Here is an 18,158-nt window from a genome sequence, read left to right as displayed (position 1 = left end):
AAGTAGAATTTAGTTTAGAACGTCATATACCAATACATATGCTAAACAAAACAATTACAAATTTTAAATTTGGAAACATAACATACTAATTTAAATTTAGCTTTCAATATCAAAAAGATCCAACTAGAATCTCATGATAGATAAGTTCTAAGTTCACTAATCAGCACTGTAGGTCTTAAGAACATCAAAAAGATCAAACTAGGATCACTAAACATTTCAGAATCTAAAAACACGAACCCTGGATGTACCCACAGGAGATTCGTTTCAGAATCCGATTCCGGTATGTTTCGTACCCAGAATTGCCCGGAAACTCCCATGATTCAGCAACTTAGGTTTACTTTCCTCAGCTTGGAGATGGTGTTTGTGTAATCACACAAAAGCTAATCTTGATGGTCTCATATCTATATTTCGTTTTGCTTCAATGAATATATTGACAAAGTTTCTTGTCTTTAGCTGGTTTGCTGCTTAGCATTTATCTTAAGTTGCATGATTAGTTCTATTTGTATGAGTAAACTGACTCTGCAAGCTTGCATTAGTGCCAAGTATAATGAGACTTTTGACAATACTTAATTCTTTGATTTATGGGCTCTGTTCGATGCAAAACAACTGTTTTTTACATTTATAAAGGTTCTCGGTGACCAGCCAAATGTGGGAAGTTAACCAACACAGGTTTATATGTTATTTTCGGCTTTTTAATCTTATTTTATTCAACTCCAATTTTAGTTTTACATAGTTATCTTGCAGAATTTTGCCAGGAAATAAGTGTAAAACCTTTGTAATAGGATTTATTGACATGGTCTTTTGTTTCTGCATTTGTCTTAGTTGTTTGAAATGTACTTTCAGGCTTTATAGCAATGACATGCAATACTACTTTTACTGGTTTTCACATTTTTATTACTCAATACAAAAATCTTGAGGTTAAGAAATGTGCATTATTCAATTACAACATATTATATATCCTTAGTTTTTAGGACTACTATCACATGGTCACATGCTTTGCCAGTACACTGCAGTTTTGAAATAGGAACTTTGTTTCAGCATATTGGCTGGAATGGAAATGTGGATTGGGATAAGTTTTTGGTTTGGGTTTTGTGCCAAATTTTCTCATATTTGTACTAATGGTTCTCTTGTGAAATAGCTTGAAGGAGTTATAAAAAATTTGACTGCTGTTGGAGACCATGAAAAGATATCGGCGATAATCAATGTGCTGACAAACGAATTTGCTCTCTCTCCTCAAGCGAATCACAGAAAGGTATGTGACAGAGCCTTTTGCACCTGCATTGCAAATGCACCTAGACACAAACAATAGTAATTGCATTAACACAGTTGCAGACATGCAAAGATTGTATCATGCTAATGTTTACTCCTATGCTAACTCGACAGTTTTTGCACAACTTTTTATCTACATTAAATAGCCATTGTTGTTTCTTAATGTAAAATTTACATTTGTTAATATTAACATGAAAGCACATTTGGTGTCTGTAGGGTGGCTTAATAGGGCTGGCTGCAGCAACTGTTGGTTTGGCATCAGAAGCTGCTCAGCATCTTGAGGTGAGTATAGCTTATGAGGTTTACTATGTTTGCCTTTGTTTTTGTATGAGAAGATAGGAAGTCAACATGCATACAAAATATGAGAAGCATTAATCAAAGAAACTACTAAGATGTGAATTCCTTCTTAATTTGTGCTAGGCGAGGAGTAATGTGCTAAATGAATTGATCATCTGGTCTTTCTCTATATCTCTATTGTAGACCATGAACTACTTTTGTTTTACATGACCATTTTTCAAGGAGTTTTAAGTTATTTAGTGAAGCAATCTTTACAAATTAGTAGTTAACTGACTATGATTAAATTTGCTTGGGTGAGGTATTGCGGATAGGTATACTATAGACCTAAGTCACAAGGTCCAAATTCGAGTTTGAGTTGGGTTGGGCAACAATAAAATTCAGATGAAGTTTAGAAAGGGGAAAATTTTCGGCATCAAATTTGTTAATGTTAGAACCTGAAACATAAGACACAGAAATCTGAAACAATAAAATTTCACAAGAACAAGATACACAAGTATTTATCCTGGGAAAACCCTCCACCTAAGGGTGAAAAACCCAGCCACACCAAAAATCAATCTTTATTAATGTCGCAAACTGAATACAAAGCTCTCAAGCTGAATAATTTAAACACAATTGAAAACACTTATCAATCAGAGTATGAAGCCGATAACACCTGAAACTGAAGGCTTCTACAAAACAGTCAGCACGAAGCTTACTGGGACATATAGTAATTATCCCCTCGATTACACACAAGACAACAGAGAAAATATATAAGCAGAAGAAGATGCTGACTCTGAATGATGCACCGAAGATCACATAAAATAATATAAACTCTTTCTTGAACTTTTTCACACACTCGGGAAGCACAACAGCAACACGCCTTTATAGATAAGGCTTGAAACAACTCTAAGTCAGAAGAAGGTGAAAGGCTGAAAACGGAAGCAGACGAAAAGCCAACAATAACATCCGCAATACACAAGGTGTCAGTTACGATACAGCTGTTCCATAAACCACCGACGAAGGGAGCCATATAGACAAAGAACCGGCCACACCTCTCCTAGGATGAAATACGATAAGTAGAGGAGACACAGCCATCATGTACGACATACTCCATGAAGGTGCAAGGAATATGAAGAGAAAACAGACGGTTATCAAGAAAACCGATACACTCCAGCTAGCTTGGGGAGAGAAAGAAATGTAGAACTCAACAGTCGAACAATATAGGTGAACTGAAAAACTCACAACCATTGCAGGTAATGACGTCTATTGAAGCTACAACATTAACACTCCCTCTTAGCAAAGGAGATGTCATTTACAGATTTTCAAGTCATGGAGTCTCTCAACATGACAAACACAATGGCTACACCCATATGTGTAAAAAGAAAAACTTTATCATGGATTCTCTCAACGTGATAGCATCATGGATTCACTCAACACGATGTTCACCATGGCTACTCCCATGTGTGAAATAAACACAAGCTCTCATCACGGAGTCACTCAACATGATGTTATCATGGAGTCTCTCGACATGACATCCACTATGGCTACTCCCATGAGTGGAAAGAGCAATAAGGGCTTTCACCTCAAATTTGTCAGTCATAGAGAGAAATGCATTACAAGGGCTTTCACCTCAAATTTCTTCGTCACAGAGAAAAATGCATTACAAGGGCTTTCACCTCAAATTTCTCAGTCACAAAGAAAAATGCATTACAAGGGCTTTCACCTCAAATTTTTCTGTCACAGAGAAAAATGCACTAACCAAATCTTCATGATGATGGGCTCCCTCTGAACTTGATATCAACCTTCTGACCTCCTCGTCCAAGGTTGCCTCTAATGAAATGTTAGGCTCCTTCTGAAGCTGAAAAGTCAGGCTCTCTCTAAAGCTGAAATGTCAAGTTCCCTCTCACTGGGAGAGCCCTCTTGTCTCAATTTTAATATCTTCAGTGTTGTAGCAGTCAAGAAGTATGTTGGAGCATACCCTAATTCCAAACCTCCCATTAGTAGAGTGACCAACACTTCCAGCAGTATGGAACATAATGATAGCTCAGACGATGCTCAGATATAGCATTCAGTTTCACAAACACATGCTATGCATCTAGAACGTGTAGCCTCCACCTCTTTATTGCTGGTTCCCATTGAGTCAGTCCTGTAGCTGAATCTTATCTTCTCATAAGACTCCTCCAGCACTGTTCTTTATATCAGGAATCTTTTGGTATGCATTAAGGTCTGCTCAAATACACCACATACTGAGTGTTCTCTCCTTGGAACAAAACATAGATTGCAGATTATAGCAATGATAACAATGTGATAAATGATCATAGAAAAATACAAGCTGATAGGATGCAGATGAGCAAAGACACAGAGAAGCTGTGATCTTGTCCTTCCAAAAACAATAAAGTGGACTTCACACGATGTGATAACCTTAGATTAGTCGCATTGTAGAGATCTTGTTGAGCTTTTGCAAGGCCGCTGAAGAAATCCGAAATAGGAAGAAATGAAATCGCAGCTTAGAGAATGGCATAGTCTTGAGAAAAAACATAGTTTGAATAACACCAAACAATAAACAAGCAACCCTTTCAGAATCCTGAGGCCTCCTGTGAGGGATACGACCTCAGACTTGCTCTGATACCATGTTAATGTTAGAACCAGACCTGAAACAATAAAATTTCACAAGAACAAAATATACAAGTATTTATCCTGGGAAAACCTTCCACCCGAGGGTGAAAAACCCAGCCACACCAAAAATCAATCTTTATTAATGTTGCAAACTGAATACAAAGCTCTCAAGCTGAATAATTTAAACACAATGGAAAACACTTATCGATCAGAGGATGAAGCCGATAACAACTGAAACTGAAGGCTTCTACAAAACAGTTAGCACGAAGCTTATTGGGACATATAGTAATTATCCCCTCGATTACACATAAGACAACAGAGAAAATATATAAGCAGAAGAAGATGTTGACTCTGAATGATGCACCGAAGATCACATAAAATAATATAAACTCTTTCTTGAACTTTTTCACACTTGCAAAGCACAACAGCAACACGCCTTTATAGATAAGGCTTGAAACAACTCTAAGTTGGAAGAAGGTGAAAGGCCGAAAACGGAAGCAGATGAAAAGCCAACAATAACATCCGCAATACACAAGGTGTCAGTTACGATATGACTGTTCCATAAACCACCGACGAAGGGAGCCATATAGACAAAGAACCGACTGCACCTCTCCTAGGATGAAATACGATAAATAGAGGAGATGCAGCCATCACGCACGACATACTCCATGAAGGTGCAAGGAATATGAAGAGAAAACAGACGGTTATTAAGAAAACCGATACGCTCCAGCTAGCTTGAGGAGAGAAAGAAACCAGAACTCAATAGTCGAACAATATAGGTGAACTGAAAAATTCACAACCATTGCAGGTAATGACGTCTACTGAAGCTACAACATTAACAAAATTCATCTTATATAAATTTAATTTAAAAAAAATATAAATATCAAAATTTATTTTTACCATTAAAAAATCTATTACCAAAAATAAAATGAAAAATATTAAATTTATTTCTATTTAAAAAATAGATGGCTAATTAGTATACTAAAATAATACTAAATAGTAAATTTAAATGAATAAATATTAATTATTAATTTTCAATAAAATTTTAATATAAATAAAATAATGTCATTGTTTACTGATTATAAAAATCTAGTGTTTTCGTTTAAAATTTTGTACTTGAAAAAAGATCTAGAAAAAAACCCTAACTAAAAATGAAGTCGAATTTTTGCTAGCACAATGTAGGTTGCAAGTTGAAGTGGAGTGAAATGAAATCTTGTGGCGGTGTGGTCCATTGCAAAATTCCTCTATCACGAGTGTGTTGATTGTAGGGTCGTGATTTGAGGCTTTTGTCATGCGGAATGATTTCAGACCTCTATCATGGCTATAAGTTTGCCATGCCCTAGCCACTAGTGAAAGAAACTTCGCCCTCAACGATGACCTTGTCAAGATTGAGGTCGTGTTTTGTCGAGGTTGGGGCTATATCTTATAAAAACTATCAATAACCCTAAAAAACAGCTTTACAAAAATATATTTTAATGAAAAGTTAGTCACCTTTTTCCATACGATTTTGAAGGCGAATTTTCATGAATTCCATACGTTATTTATAATTTCACTGAATTTGGCACTTGAAGCAGAAATTTGGTGAACCCAGTGACATAGCTATAGATTGTGCCATTTAGATTACCAATCAAACAATTTGCTTCTTTGTTTCTAGAATTTTGTTGCAGAATAAAGAATAAATGTAAGTGTTCACATTTAACAATAGCTGTAAGATTTACTGATGCCTAATAATGAGATGTGACTTCTACCTGATAGCAATAGCAATTTATTTAGACATGGAAAGCGAAGGTGAGATTAATGTAAAAAAAGGAAAAAGGTATTGGGGGTGTGTTAATCTCACATTGATGATAATTGGGAGACAAGAAGAGTCTATAGAATTATAAAGTCTCAACATGCACTAGAAACTTTGCCAATCTAGAAGCAGGATTAGAGTAAAGTCTCTGGTTGGTGTGTTGGTATCCTACCTTCCAGTACTAATTTCACTTAGAGGTGCATGTGTGTTTTGTAGTTCCCATTACCTTGTGATTATTGCCAGTGCCATTTATTTTCCAAAGAATTACAAAGTTTGTTTTCAACAAAATGTCATATCCTTTGTTTATGATTCTGTACCACCATAATATCGTAACTTTCTAAATGATGATGTTCTTTTAAAGGTTCAAGTTGTACTGATGCCTATATTAACATATATATGGGGTTTGCTGAAATTAAATGTACAAATCTGTGTATTGGTTTTCTATGTGTTTGATATTGCACATTAAAAATATCAAAAGATCACTTCTTTGCTGAACATAGTAAGAATGATCTTGAATAATTATTTAAGGTTTCAGCAAGTCGCTTGGCTTAGGTCCCTCTTTTTTCAAATTTGTCTCTATTTGTTGAAAAAAGTTAAAACTCAACAAGACTAATACATAGTTGAGGTTTTGATCAAACTGGAATAAACAAAACTTGCAAAAGGCGCCTGCCAACCTAATACAGATTCCTGCCAACCCAACACAGATTGAAAATGAAAATAAAACTGGCTTTCTCTGGCCTTCCAAAATTTTTGCCAATACATGCAAAAGTCAATAATAACATCTTTGCACTCTATAAAACACCACCTCAAAATCCTCATTTAGAGCAAAACAAATTCAATAATGATTTGCTTGTGTATGATGAAAGTATTACCATTTCTATAATGAATGAATTAATGAAGCTGTTTTTGCAGTAAATGAGGTTTTCAATGTGGTGCTTTTTAGATTGCAAAGATGTTATTGTTGACCTTTCCATGTATTAGCAAATGTTTTGGAAATATGGAGAAAGCTGGTTTTAGATTTATTTTCAGTTTCTATCTGTATTGGAGTGGTTGGCATCTTTTGCACGTTTTGTGTGTTTCAATCTTGTGTAGCTCCAATGCTTTTTGTTGGTAATTGGTGTTATTTTTGGTTCAGTTCTTGAATTTCTCCTACTTCATATGCTCTTAGAGCTAGGATTCTAGCTTTTGTCCATAACATGAGTAGAATACAAGTTGAGCATTGTATGCAAGGAAAATTGCACGAGTAATCCTTATACACTGCCATCCTAATGACAGGTCAGAAACGAAAGGATTGAAGATTGTTACAAAAATGACAATATTGATTGGTGAAGGATAAGCCTAAGGGAGCCTATCAAAGACTGGGTTGGTCAAATAGGTTATGAGTGATGGGAAAAACTAGGCATAATCCTACCAGAAGATGGGTCAGACAGGGTGGCTAACATAAGAAAGTGAGAGGAGCAAGTTCTTAGAGTAGGCTCGTTCCTCTAAATGCTAAACTAGGTATTTGAAAAGTAAATGTTAATCTTAAGGAACTAGGAAACAAATTGCCTAATTGATAAGACAAGCAATGGAATATAGGAGCAAGTAAGATGTATGTTTACACCAGACCCATTAATAATGCTATGATGTTTGGAAACACAGGAACAAATTTAAACAAAGTACAAACAGTGCAAGCTATTAATCCAATGATTAGAATGATGTAAAGTATAATGTATGCAAATAGAATGAAGAATCAATAATGAAGATGTAAAACTCAGCAAGCAAAGGATGTGTAGACATACCGAGCTAATGCAAGATCTGCTATGTAATGACAATGAAGGAGGAGCAAAGCAAGAATGGCAATGCATTGATGAAACAACTTAGAAGTGAAATATAGTTGAGAATATAAGAAAGTAAGAATTGGAGGAGGTTCTAGAATGTTGCAAAAGTTTTTAATGTTGTCATGTAGGAAAATGTGCCTCAATGGGGTTAGAGCAAGTATGTAAGAAGCTATGATTAAAACGAGCATGATATGAGAGCAAACTTAAGAAATAAGATTGGAATGAAGAGCAAATTGTTACATAGAAGAATCTATGACAAATTAATTTGGAAAAGTGTGGATATCAAGACAACAGAGGTAATGACAAAATCAGAGATATCAAAGGAACAGAATAATTCGTACAAGTGGAAAGCAAGTGTTATCAAATGAGGTAGGAGGGATAGAAAAATAAAGCAGAAGCTAAAATTAATGAGGAAAGTGTGTGAAGGCTTGTAGAAACAAGAAAAATGATGGGAAGGAGTGGCTTGAAAACGCAAGAGCTTATAAAACAATAAGTAGAATGGGTGAATAGGAAGAGGCAAGCAAGACACAAACACAACAGTCTTTTTGTCATACACTTGAGGTGCAACTATCATAAATAAGGTATGGACACACACTTCTATAAAATAGACCTACTGATTCAAGCTAAGAAGATATAAGGATGCAAAAAGAGTATGTGGCAATTGCTATGGTGTAGCAAAGTGAACCTCCCATTCCCTTGGATGTCAAATATGATATGTGACTAGCATGTGAAGATATTTAATACGAACCAAGATTTCAGAAAGATTTGTGAAAATATCCTAGATGAATGATGAAGAGTTTGAACTTTGAAGTGATTGCCATGGATGAACAATACTTGACTCAAACCTTTCAATTCCTTAAATGCATACAGAAACTTAGAGAAGGGAGTAATGGATTCATAATCTCGAAATAAAATATTAGTAATATAGACTATCACTAATCTACTTTAAATTGAAATTTTGTGAGTAGGTTGAAAATTTGAAAGCATATATATTAGATCTTGAGGATTGTAGACTAGCATTTTATTGCAAATCATAAAAGCCATGCTGAACAAAATAGAGAGTGCTGGTTACATAAGGGTTAGAACCAGGAATACGTCGTGGAATGGATGATATGCCAATTAAAAAGAAGAAATAAAAATGGATGGTTAAACATTTTTTAATGAAAAGATGGGATAAAGGGACATCTCTAGGGTAAGGAGAGACATTTCCATAGGAGCCTTTTTTAGTAGAATCAGAAAGAGAGTATCCCACAGATTGTAGATTTGTTTGTCTTCTAGTGATGACTGTATAAAGGAGATTATGAGTTAAAAAATCAGATGTTCAATCAAAAAATACAAATGTTACATATGGGAAAGGAGCCAGTAGTGGACATAGGACCGATAACCGTCATCTTTTTGTCAACCTCACCCCCTGTTAGTAGACATAGTAGGAGCCAAAGAAAATGGTAATGGAAGGTCCATTAATAAAGGCAATGGCTATGCAGCGGACAAAATGGCCCGCTCATGCCATGCCTTCCCCTTTCCATGCCCGCATGCCATACGACCCCCGTCCCTTCAAACGGTCCAATCAAACGTACATCACCGTACTGGGCTATTTGCAGGGGTATCCGTGTTGATGAGCATTAAAATTTTATTTTTATTATTAACCTTAAATGTTTTAAGTTATATTGTTTTAAGTTTTACTCGGTTAACTTTTTTTAAAATTTTATTTTTATTGTTTATGTTTTAATGTTTTATTTATTATTTCTTTTTATTGTTTTATTTTTATTAAATTATTATTTTAATAATATGTTATATATTTAAGTTTTTTATTTTAATTTATTTTAATACAACTGTATTATAATATATAATAATGTGATTTTAATATATATGTAAATTTTAATATCATTATTTTATAACTTTTTAAAATACATTAGGTAAATAATAGTTTAATTTTTAAATTATATATTTATTTTTTTAATAATAAGTCATATGTTTAATTTTTAATGTTAATTTGTATTTATTTATTTTAATATTTATTATGAACTAAAACATCCATAATATAGTGTGTTTTGGCCCCTGCGTAGCCATTGCCCCTAATTGACAGGCATGAGGAGGTCCGCCATGAATGCTTCGTTAATGGTGTCAACATTTCACATTATTCCTCTATTCCAAGCATTTGTTATTTCAGGACGGCAATGGCTACGCAGGGGCCAAAACGACCCGCCCATGCCATGGCTTCCCTTCTCCATGCCCCCATGCCATGACGCCACTGTCCAATCAAACTGTCCTGTGAGAAGCTCCGCCCCCAAAATTCGTATATGTTTATATTATTATTATTATTATTATTTTTAATATGAATTTTTAAATGTGTATATAATGTATTATTTAATATTTTTTCATAAATATGATATAAAATTAAATATGCATAATTAAAAAATATAAAAAATATGTGTAATTTAGTTAAGTATTTCTAACTAACTTAGTTATTTAATTTCTTTTATTTTTATTTTTAGTAAATTTTTTGATATTTTTTAACTTAAATATGTGTAACTTAGTTACTTAAATATTTATAACTAAGTAACAAAGTAAATTTAATTTAAAAATAAAAGTAAAAAAGTTGTAATTAAGCAAAATTTTGTGTAACTAATATAAAAATTTAACACATATATTAAAAAAATTATTAATATAACTTAAAAATAAAAGTAAAATATAGTTAAAAAGAAGCTTTAAAAAATATAAAAAATATGTGTAACTTAGTTAAATATTTTTAACTAACCTAGTTACTTAGTTCCTTTTATTTTTAGTTTTAGTAAATTTTTTGATATTTTGATATTTATATGTGTAACTTAGTTACTTAAATATTTTTACCTAAGTAACTTAATTACTTTTATTTTTACGTTTAGTTATAGATTATGGATGTTAAAATTTTACATTACTTACATTACTTACATTACTTACACATATTTTATTTTTATTTTTAAGTTATATTAATATTTATTTTTAATATATAAGTTAAATTTGTATATTAGTTACACATATTTTTACTTAATTACACATATTTTTACTTTTATTTTTAAATGAAAAAATATCAAAAATATGTGTAAGTTAATATTTTATCTTAAATATTTTTAGCTAAATAACTTAGTTACTTTTATTTTTACTTTTAGTAAATTTTTTTTGATATTTTTTAACTTAAATATGTTTAACTTAATTACTTTACTATAATATTTTTAACTAAGAAACTTAGTTAATTACTTTTATTTTTAGTATTAGTAAATTTGATAATATTTTTTAACTTTAATATGGATAACTTAGTTAAAAATATTTCAGTTAAAAATAAATTATTATTTACCTATTTCTATGTATGTACAAAATTGAAAAATAATATTATTAAAATTTCTATATAATACATATATCTTAAAATCATCAATTACATATTATATATATTATAATATGATTTTTATTAAAATAAATAGAAATAAAAAATTAAAAAACATATAACTTATTATTAAAAATTTTAAATTAATATATGTCTTAAAAACACAATATATTATGGATGTTTTAGTTCATAATAAATATTAAAATAAATAAATACAAATTAACATTAAAAATTAAACATATGACTTATTATTAAAAAAATAAATATATAATTTAAAAATTAAACTATTATCTACCTAATGTATTTTAAAAAGTTATAAAATAATGATATTAAAATTTACATATATATTAAAATCACATAATTATATATTATAATACAACTGTATTAAAATAAATAAAAATAAAAAACTTAAATATATAACATATTATTAAAATAATAATTTAATAAAAATAAAACAATAAAAAGAAATAATAAATAAAACATTAAAACATAAACAATAAAAATAAAATTTTAAAAAAAGTTAAATGAGTAAAACTTAAAACAATATAACTTAAAACATTTAAGGTTAATAATAAAAATAAAATTTTAATGCTCATCAACACGGATACCCCTGCAGATAGCCCAGTACGGTGATGTACGTTTGATTGGACCGTTTGAAGGGACGGGGGTCGTATGGCATGCGGGCATGGAAAGGGGAAGGCATGGCATGAGCGGGCCATTTTGTCCGCTGCATAGCCATTGCCATTAATAAATATCACATATACCAATAGTGGATAATTTTTTAGCTTTTTTGACCATAATTAGCCCATTACTGGGACATTTGTGCACCACTACTAGGTCATTTGTGCTTAACTACTGATGCATTTGTCCACTACTACTGGTTATTTTGAGTTAACTACTACTGGGACATTTGTGCACCACTACTAGGTCATTTGTGCTTAACTACTGGTGCATTTGTCCACTACTACTGGTTATTTTGAGTTATCTACTATTGGCGCAAAGGTGATTATGTATTGGACCACACTTTGAAATTTGTACTTTTTGACCTTTGTGCACATAACGAATTCCACAGCGTGTATCGTTACTACCTACAAGCCAAAACAATAGCTTTAAGCAGTTAAGTCGCATACGGAGAGAACAAAAAAAAAATCGTCGAAATCGGTTGAACTGTTTAGGAGCTTAAGATGCGCGAAGTTAGCTATGTCCACTACTGGCTCCTTTCCCCTAGGTCATTATTAGAAGCAGGTTCATACTTAGAGGAATTTTGAATTGTCAATCTGTATTTTGTGAGAAACTCTCTCTCTCTCTCTCTCTCTCACACACACACACACACACACACACACAGACTTTATATATATATATATCTTAATTTATAATCCATTTGTTTGATAACCCTCGTGGTCCATAAAAAATGGATCTTAAAGTCAACACTCTTCTACACCCTTAACAAGCTACCTGGAATGCTTTTAGCATGTAGCAGTATTGCTTGAACAACAGCAACAATCAAACAATTATAGAGCACAATGCAAAAAATCTATCATATGACACCATAGTTTTCCTGGGAGAAAATCCGTAAGAGTAAATAAACTGCAGCAAGAGTATGCCAGTGGCATGTCATTCACCATACACTATACCGTGCAATTTCATGGAGACCCTGTCACATTAATGGTCTTTTTCAGAATGTATGACAACACATACAGCTACCTTATCTCACAGTCCATAGCAGTCCATACAGCTACCTTATCTCACAGTGCTCCTTTATTTCACCTCACTCTTCCTATATTTCACGTATCTTTTTTTTGTACATTCCTCAATCATAGCCCATTCCAAACTATTAACTGATTCTTAAATCAATGGCAATACCAAACAGTCCACCAACTGGTTAGAGACCAACTTATCCACCTTATTCTTGTAGTTAACTTAATCTAACTGAAAGTAACTAAAATCCTATCTATCTGCTACTCCTACTCCACTTTAGCCACTCAATTCTATGGATTGGAGAAGTGGACCCCTCATACCATGAAAATAAAAAAGGGGACATTATACATCTGAGCCAGCTGATACTAATATTTAGCTCTTCATGAGCAACATAATACGTAGCTCCATAAGAGCATTAACATTTAGATAACAACTTAGAAATTCCTACTGGAAGTCAAATAGTGGAAGACCAGGTGTCACTGCTTAGAATTCCACCTTGGATGTCACTTTGGGGATTTGAACCACAATGAGAATATTAGATTTTTTTCTATATTTTGAAACTGGAAAGCTGGAGAAACAATTTTCTAAATAACTATACAATTAATATTCTTGAAGGAACTTAAACAATTGGTTTGTAATCTATTTTATGTTGGTGTTCTGTGCCCTCTAATTTTATTTTGGCTATTGAACAGATTGAATGCTGTTTAACAAGTTTTAGCTTGCTCATTTACTATTCCACAATTTTGTTCTTTGTATTTGGGCACTAGAGCATTGCTTTTATTCTGCAATAACCTTATAGTTGAATTGTTGTTTTAATGGTTTAGCATTATATAACTTCATTCTATTGGTCTTATGATGTTTTACACATTTTGAGTATGATATGATTTCTTTGTCTTGAATCAGCAAATTGTTCCCCCTGTTCTCAACTCTTTTACTGATCAAGATAGCAGAGTCCGTTATTATGCTTGTGAAGCCCTGTATAATATAGCAAAGGTATTGCACTGTACTGGGGAGCTTCGCTGAAGCTGGATTTATAATTGATATTCTTAAAAGCATTATCTCATGTATGCTTATTTTTTTGGTAGTTTGACAAGCAAATATATTGAATTTGATGCATACAGGTTGCAAGGGGAGAGTTTATCATCTTCTTTAACCAAATTTTTGATGCACTATGCAAACTCTCAGCTGACTCAGATGCTAATGTGCAAAGTGCTGCACATCTTTTAGACCGCCTTGTTAAAGTGAGCAACTGAAGCACCAGTTGTCCTTATTTTAATTTCTATGTGAAGTGGCTTTGAGCCTATCATTTTTTTGGCTTCTTTGTGTAATGCATTGGATGTTGAAGTTATTTGAATTTACTCTTGTAGGATATTGTTACAGAAAGTGACCAGTTCAGGTATGCTTCTTGTCTCTTTTAAGGTTTATGAATACTTGTAAGGATTAGGCTTCTTTTCATTCTAGTATCAACATGGAAATCACTTACCCTCTCATGGTGCATTTTCGTTGATATTTCGTAAGTAGTCTGGGAGAGATCTTGTGACGCTATAATTGTTTTTCAGCATAGAAGAGTTCATACCACTCTTGAGGGAGCGGATGAATGTTCTAAATCCTTATGTACGCCAATTCCTGGTTGGATGGATAACAGTTTTGGACAGTGTTCCTGATATTGATATGCTAGGCTTCTTGCCTGATTTTCTTGATGGTAGGTAATTCACTTAAAATACTTTTTTGCTTGGCTCATGCCTTTCTAAAACTACTTTTCTGAACTATTTTTTTATAAAATATGTTCTATGTTGATAATTCTGTTTGATTGGTTAGGTCTTTTTAATATGCTGAGTGACTCTAGTCATGAAATACGGCAGCAGGCAGATTCTGCACTCACTGAATTCTTACAAGAGATAAAAAACTCTCCGGTAAGGGCTTTAATACTCACAAAAAGGATGGTTCTTTTTTTTTCTCTATCAACCTGTATGATAATATAGTTTGTGTTAATGGCATTCCATGCAATACTACTAATTTTTTCATGTTTATTGCACTTCTATGCAATATGAATCAATTGATTTTGTTGGTTTAAAATTTCAGCTTTTCAAAGCCTGCGTTTTTAACAGAGCTTAATCTAAAGAACGACCAGTCATTGTACTAGCAGCAAAATGACACGCTGCTAGTTTCTATTACAATTGTAGAGCAGTCAATGATATTCTCTTCTTACGTTTGTTTCTATTTCTTTGTAGTTACCATCTCTTCTTTGTGAAATTAAAAAGTTTTATTTGAGATTTTCCTATGAGAACCTCTTGTACAGAGATATCAGACAATGAAGGTGCCAGCTTAAAATCTAGGATTATATTATTTCCTTTATCTTATGGGAAAATATTGTTATTTTGCTAGCATTGCAAGCTAGCAGAATGTTGTCCTCTAGGAAGCAGGGTGCTCATCATTTTGGTAGTCATGTACAATACTACTCTGATGTATTGACTTGCTTGCTTTGATCCCATGTACTTTAGTCAGTGGATTATGGACGCATGGCTGAGATATTAGTACAAAGAGCGGATTCTCCTGATGAGTTTACTCGGTTGACGGCTATCACTTGGGTAAGAAAATAAGTTATAAAGATATGCAAGACTACACTCAAGATAAAATGGTATATTTCACTTTATTTATTTAAATAATGGTATGCCTATATTTTTCTTTCCTTTTAACTTATATGTTAAATATGGCTGCCGTTTGCAGATGAATGAGTTTGTTAAGCTCGGAGGAGAGCAGCTAGTTTCTTATTATGCAGATATTTTAGGAGCCATTTTACCATGCATTTCTGATAAAGAAGAGAAAATAAGAGTGGCAAGTTACTGAGTCCCATGTTTTCTGTTGTTTCTTTAGATATTGATTTATGGTGGGGTTTTGCAATGTTTATTCAAAGCAGTATTCTGTAGCATTTGACGTGCAAACTTTTGTTGTTGATTATAGGTCGCTCGTGAAACAAATGATGAGCTTCGAGAAATTACACCTGTGCCTGGAGAGGGATTTGACATTGAATCAGTGCTCAAAATTGCTAGGAGGTGCAGTTTTTACTATCTGGCAGTACAGATTGGTTTAAAGGTTATTGGAATTTCTATATTTTGTCGATTAATTGATCTTTTGTGCCTTCAAACAAGCACACTAGATCTCATGACTGGTCCCAAGTTCCATCAACCAGTAAATATTTTACTAAAAAGTGTCCAACTCCAATATCAGTGTATGAGTTGCAGCTAGATATGCAAAAGATTTTCCAAATATATACTGAAAAAGATAAAAACATACATGTATGGTCCTTCAAATAAATTGAATTATATAATTCTGCTATTGACAGGGAATTAAGTAGTGAATGGGAGGCTACTAGACTTGAGGCTTTGCATTGGATTAAAGTTCTTCTGGATAAGTATCGAACAGAGGTATGATGTTCTCTTCCTCAGGTTTTAGGGAAAAAACATTATTAAGTTGGCCTATATATTTGTGATAAAAATGTTCTGGGTTAACTTTTTTGGTATTACAAGTTTGGCAAGCCCTGTGAGTTGCCAAGAGTCTAATGATGTTGACTGAACATAATGGCTGCGGAGATACAAGAGTATCAAAACATTATTTGAATGGATTGCCTTTGAATTAGGGAAGCATCAACTATTTGGTAGTCATGTCGTTTATCTGTATAGGCATCATAAGAGATGAATGCTAATGGGCTAAAAATGCCAGTAAAGACAGCTATTAGCAATTTATGAGTTACAATTATCAATTTCAAGCAAAGACCCAAAATGCAATATGTTTTTTGGCTCTATAAAAGGCTTTGACAAGCATTAAGTAAATGGAGATATAATAAAAAAATATTCCTCAAGGTTAATGTTGTAAGAAACCTTGTTGATATTAGTATGTTTGAGAAGGATAAAATGTTTTTTAAGGTTAATGTTGTAAGTCAGTCTCCTTGTTGATATTAGTATAGTTCATAAAGGATTTGGTTCTCCAAGTTCAAGTTTCCTGTATTTTTTAATACTATTTAACCACCGAGGCATGTGGCTGCTAGACAAAGAGTTATTTTCTTTTGTGCTGGGAATTTCTTATGAAGTCTAATTACATCCCAGAAAGAGGCCATTGTTGTTTTGTTATAAAGGATAATTCTATCTGCATTTTTATTTGTGTTTGAAAATTAAGAGTATCACACTTGTTAAATCTTGTGATATTAGACATCTAGAATATGTGACCTATTTGATGCAAATTTTCTCTGTGGAAATAACTTGGATAAGATGGTGTACTTAATTGTGTTGACCACATTGCTGTTATAGACTGTCTAGCTACAGTAACTTGCGCATGATGGCAAAACATCTACACCACCAGCCACACAACTGTTAGTAACGAAAAAACAACCTAGAAGCTGCTTCATAAGATCAAAAAAATATAAGAGAGAAATAATACATAGCAGCAAGATATTGCTATGATTCCAAGTCTGTGATGGCTGGGGGGTGTTGATTACCAACTTTAACAAATCCTTTGAGGGAAAAAACCACAAATAGAAGCTTGTTTGTGACTCTATGCACAAACTCACAAAATATAACCTATGGACACAAACGGGAGTCTGCAATGAGGGACTTACAATGAACAGGGAATCCAGGGCAGGAATTGGAGTGGATGACGAGGTTCTCATGAATTAGGAACTATCAGCAGAGGGGGATGTCCAAGAACAGGATGTGCAAATTGAGGGTGTAAGAGTTTCTTTGTTGTTGAGTAGAGCAATGCAAGAGCATGCTGCATGCTGCAGACAGAAACATGAAAGTAACACTAACATGGCCAAGGGGTTTAATATGGCAAAATTTAAATATGAATATAGGAAAACTACTGTGGAATTTTTGTAAGAGAGTGTGTTTTCATAGAATACACTCTGGTTTAGAGTTGATGTTTCGATATTCTTGGTTTATTTTCTCTTGCAATTTCACCACTTTAGGAGTATTTCAAGATTGAGATTGAGCATACTCTTTCATTGTCCATCGTTAGTCATTTTTTTTCTTTAAGGGAAGTGTAGAACTCGTTCTAACTTTCTGGTTATATAAATTTCAAGGCCATCATTTTCAACGTGATGCGTCAATGTTTTGATTGTGTGGGCTACTGCCAACAGTTTTAGGGCAAAAATAAGGTGGGGAAATTAATCTTTGTAATTTTTTGATGGCCTTGCATTTTGGATTTTCTTAATTTTCTTATATTTCAGTGTTATTCTATTGTTGGAGCATTGTCTGAAGTTCATAGTTTGTGTGTTGAAGTAGTTGCATTTAGTTGATATGGCATATGGCTTTTGATCTCTAATGAATTTTTG

At 33.0% G+C, this 18,158-nt stretch overlaps 1 protein-coding gene across 7 annotated transcripts in view; it reads left to right on the top strand.

The window, feature by feature from the left end:
- Nucleotides 1–18,158, top strand: part of LOC131059834 (protein VAC14 homolog) — a 48,585-nt gene that overhangs the window by 7,483 nt on the left and 22,944 nt on the right. For all 7 annotated transcript variants that reach the window (XM_057992876.2, XM_057992873.2, XM_057992875.2 and 4 more), the window contains 11 exons: nt 1,139–1,252; nt 1,486–1,551; nt 13,736–13,825; nt 13,954–14,073; nt 14,200–14,228; nt 14,392–14,534; nt 14,651–14,745; nt 15,334–15,420; nt 15,560–15,667; nt 15,794–15,885; nt 16,176–16,257. In XM_057992876.2, coding sequence (XP_057848859.1) covers nt 1,139–1,252; nt 1,486–1,551; nt 13,736–13,825; nt 13,954–14,073; nt 14,200–14,228; nt 14,392–14,534; nt 14,651–14,745; nt 15,334–15,420; nt 15,560–15,667; nt 15,794–15,885; nt 16,176–16,257 — 1,026 coding nt within the window. The remainder of the gene's footprint in view (nt 1–1,138; nt 1,253–1,485; nt 1,552–13,735; nt 13,826–13,953; nt 14,074–14,199; nt 14,229–14,391; nt 14,535–14,650; nt 14,746–15,333; nt 15,421–15,559; nt 15,668–15,793; nt 15,886–16,175; nt 16,258–18,158) is intronic.

The sequence above is a fragment of the Cryptomeria japonica genome, chromosome 10, assembly GCF_030272615.1.
Source record: "Cryptomeria japonica chromosome 10, Sugi_1.0, whole genome shotgun sequence".
Lineage (NCBI taxonomy): Eukaryota > Viridiplantae > Streptophyta > Pinopsida > Cupressales > Cupressaceae > Cryptomeria > Cryptomeria japonica.
Note: the sequence above shows the minus strand (reverse complement) of the source record. Positions and strands in the feature narration are given on the sequence as shown.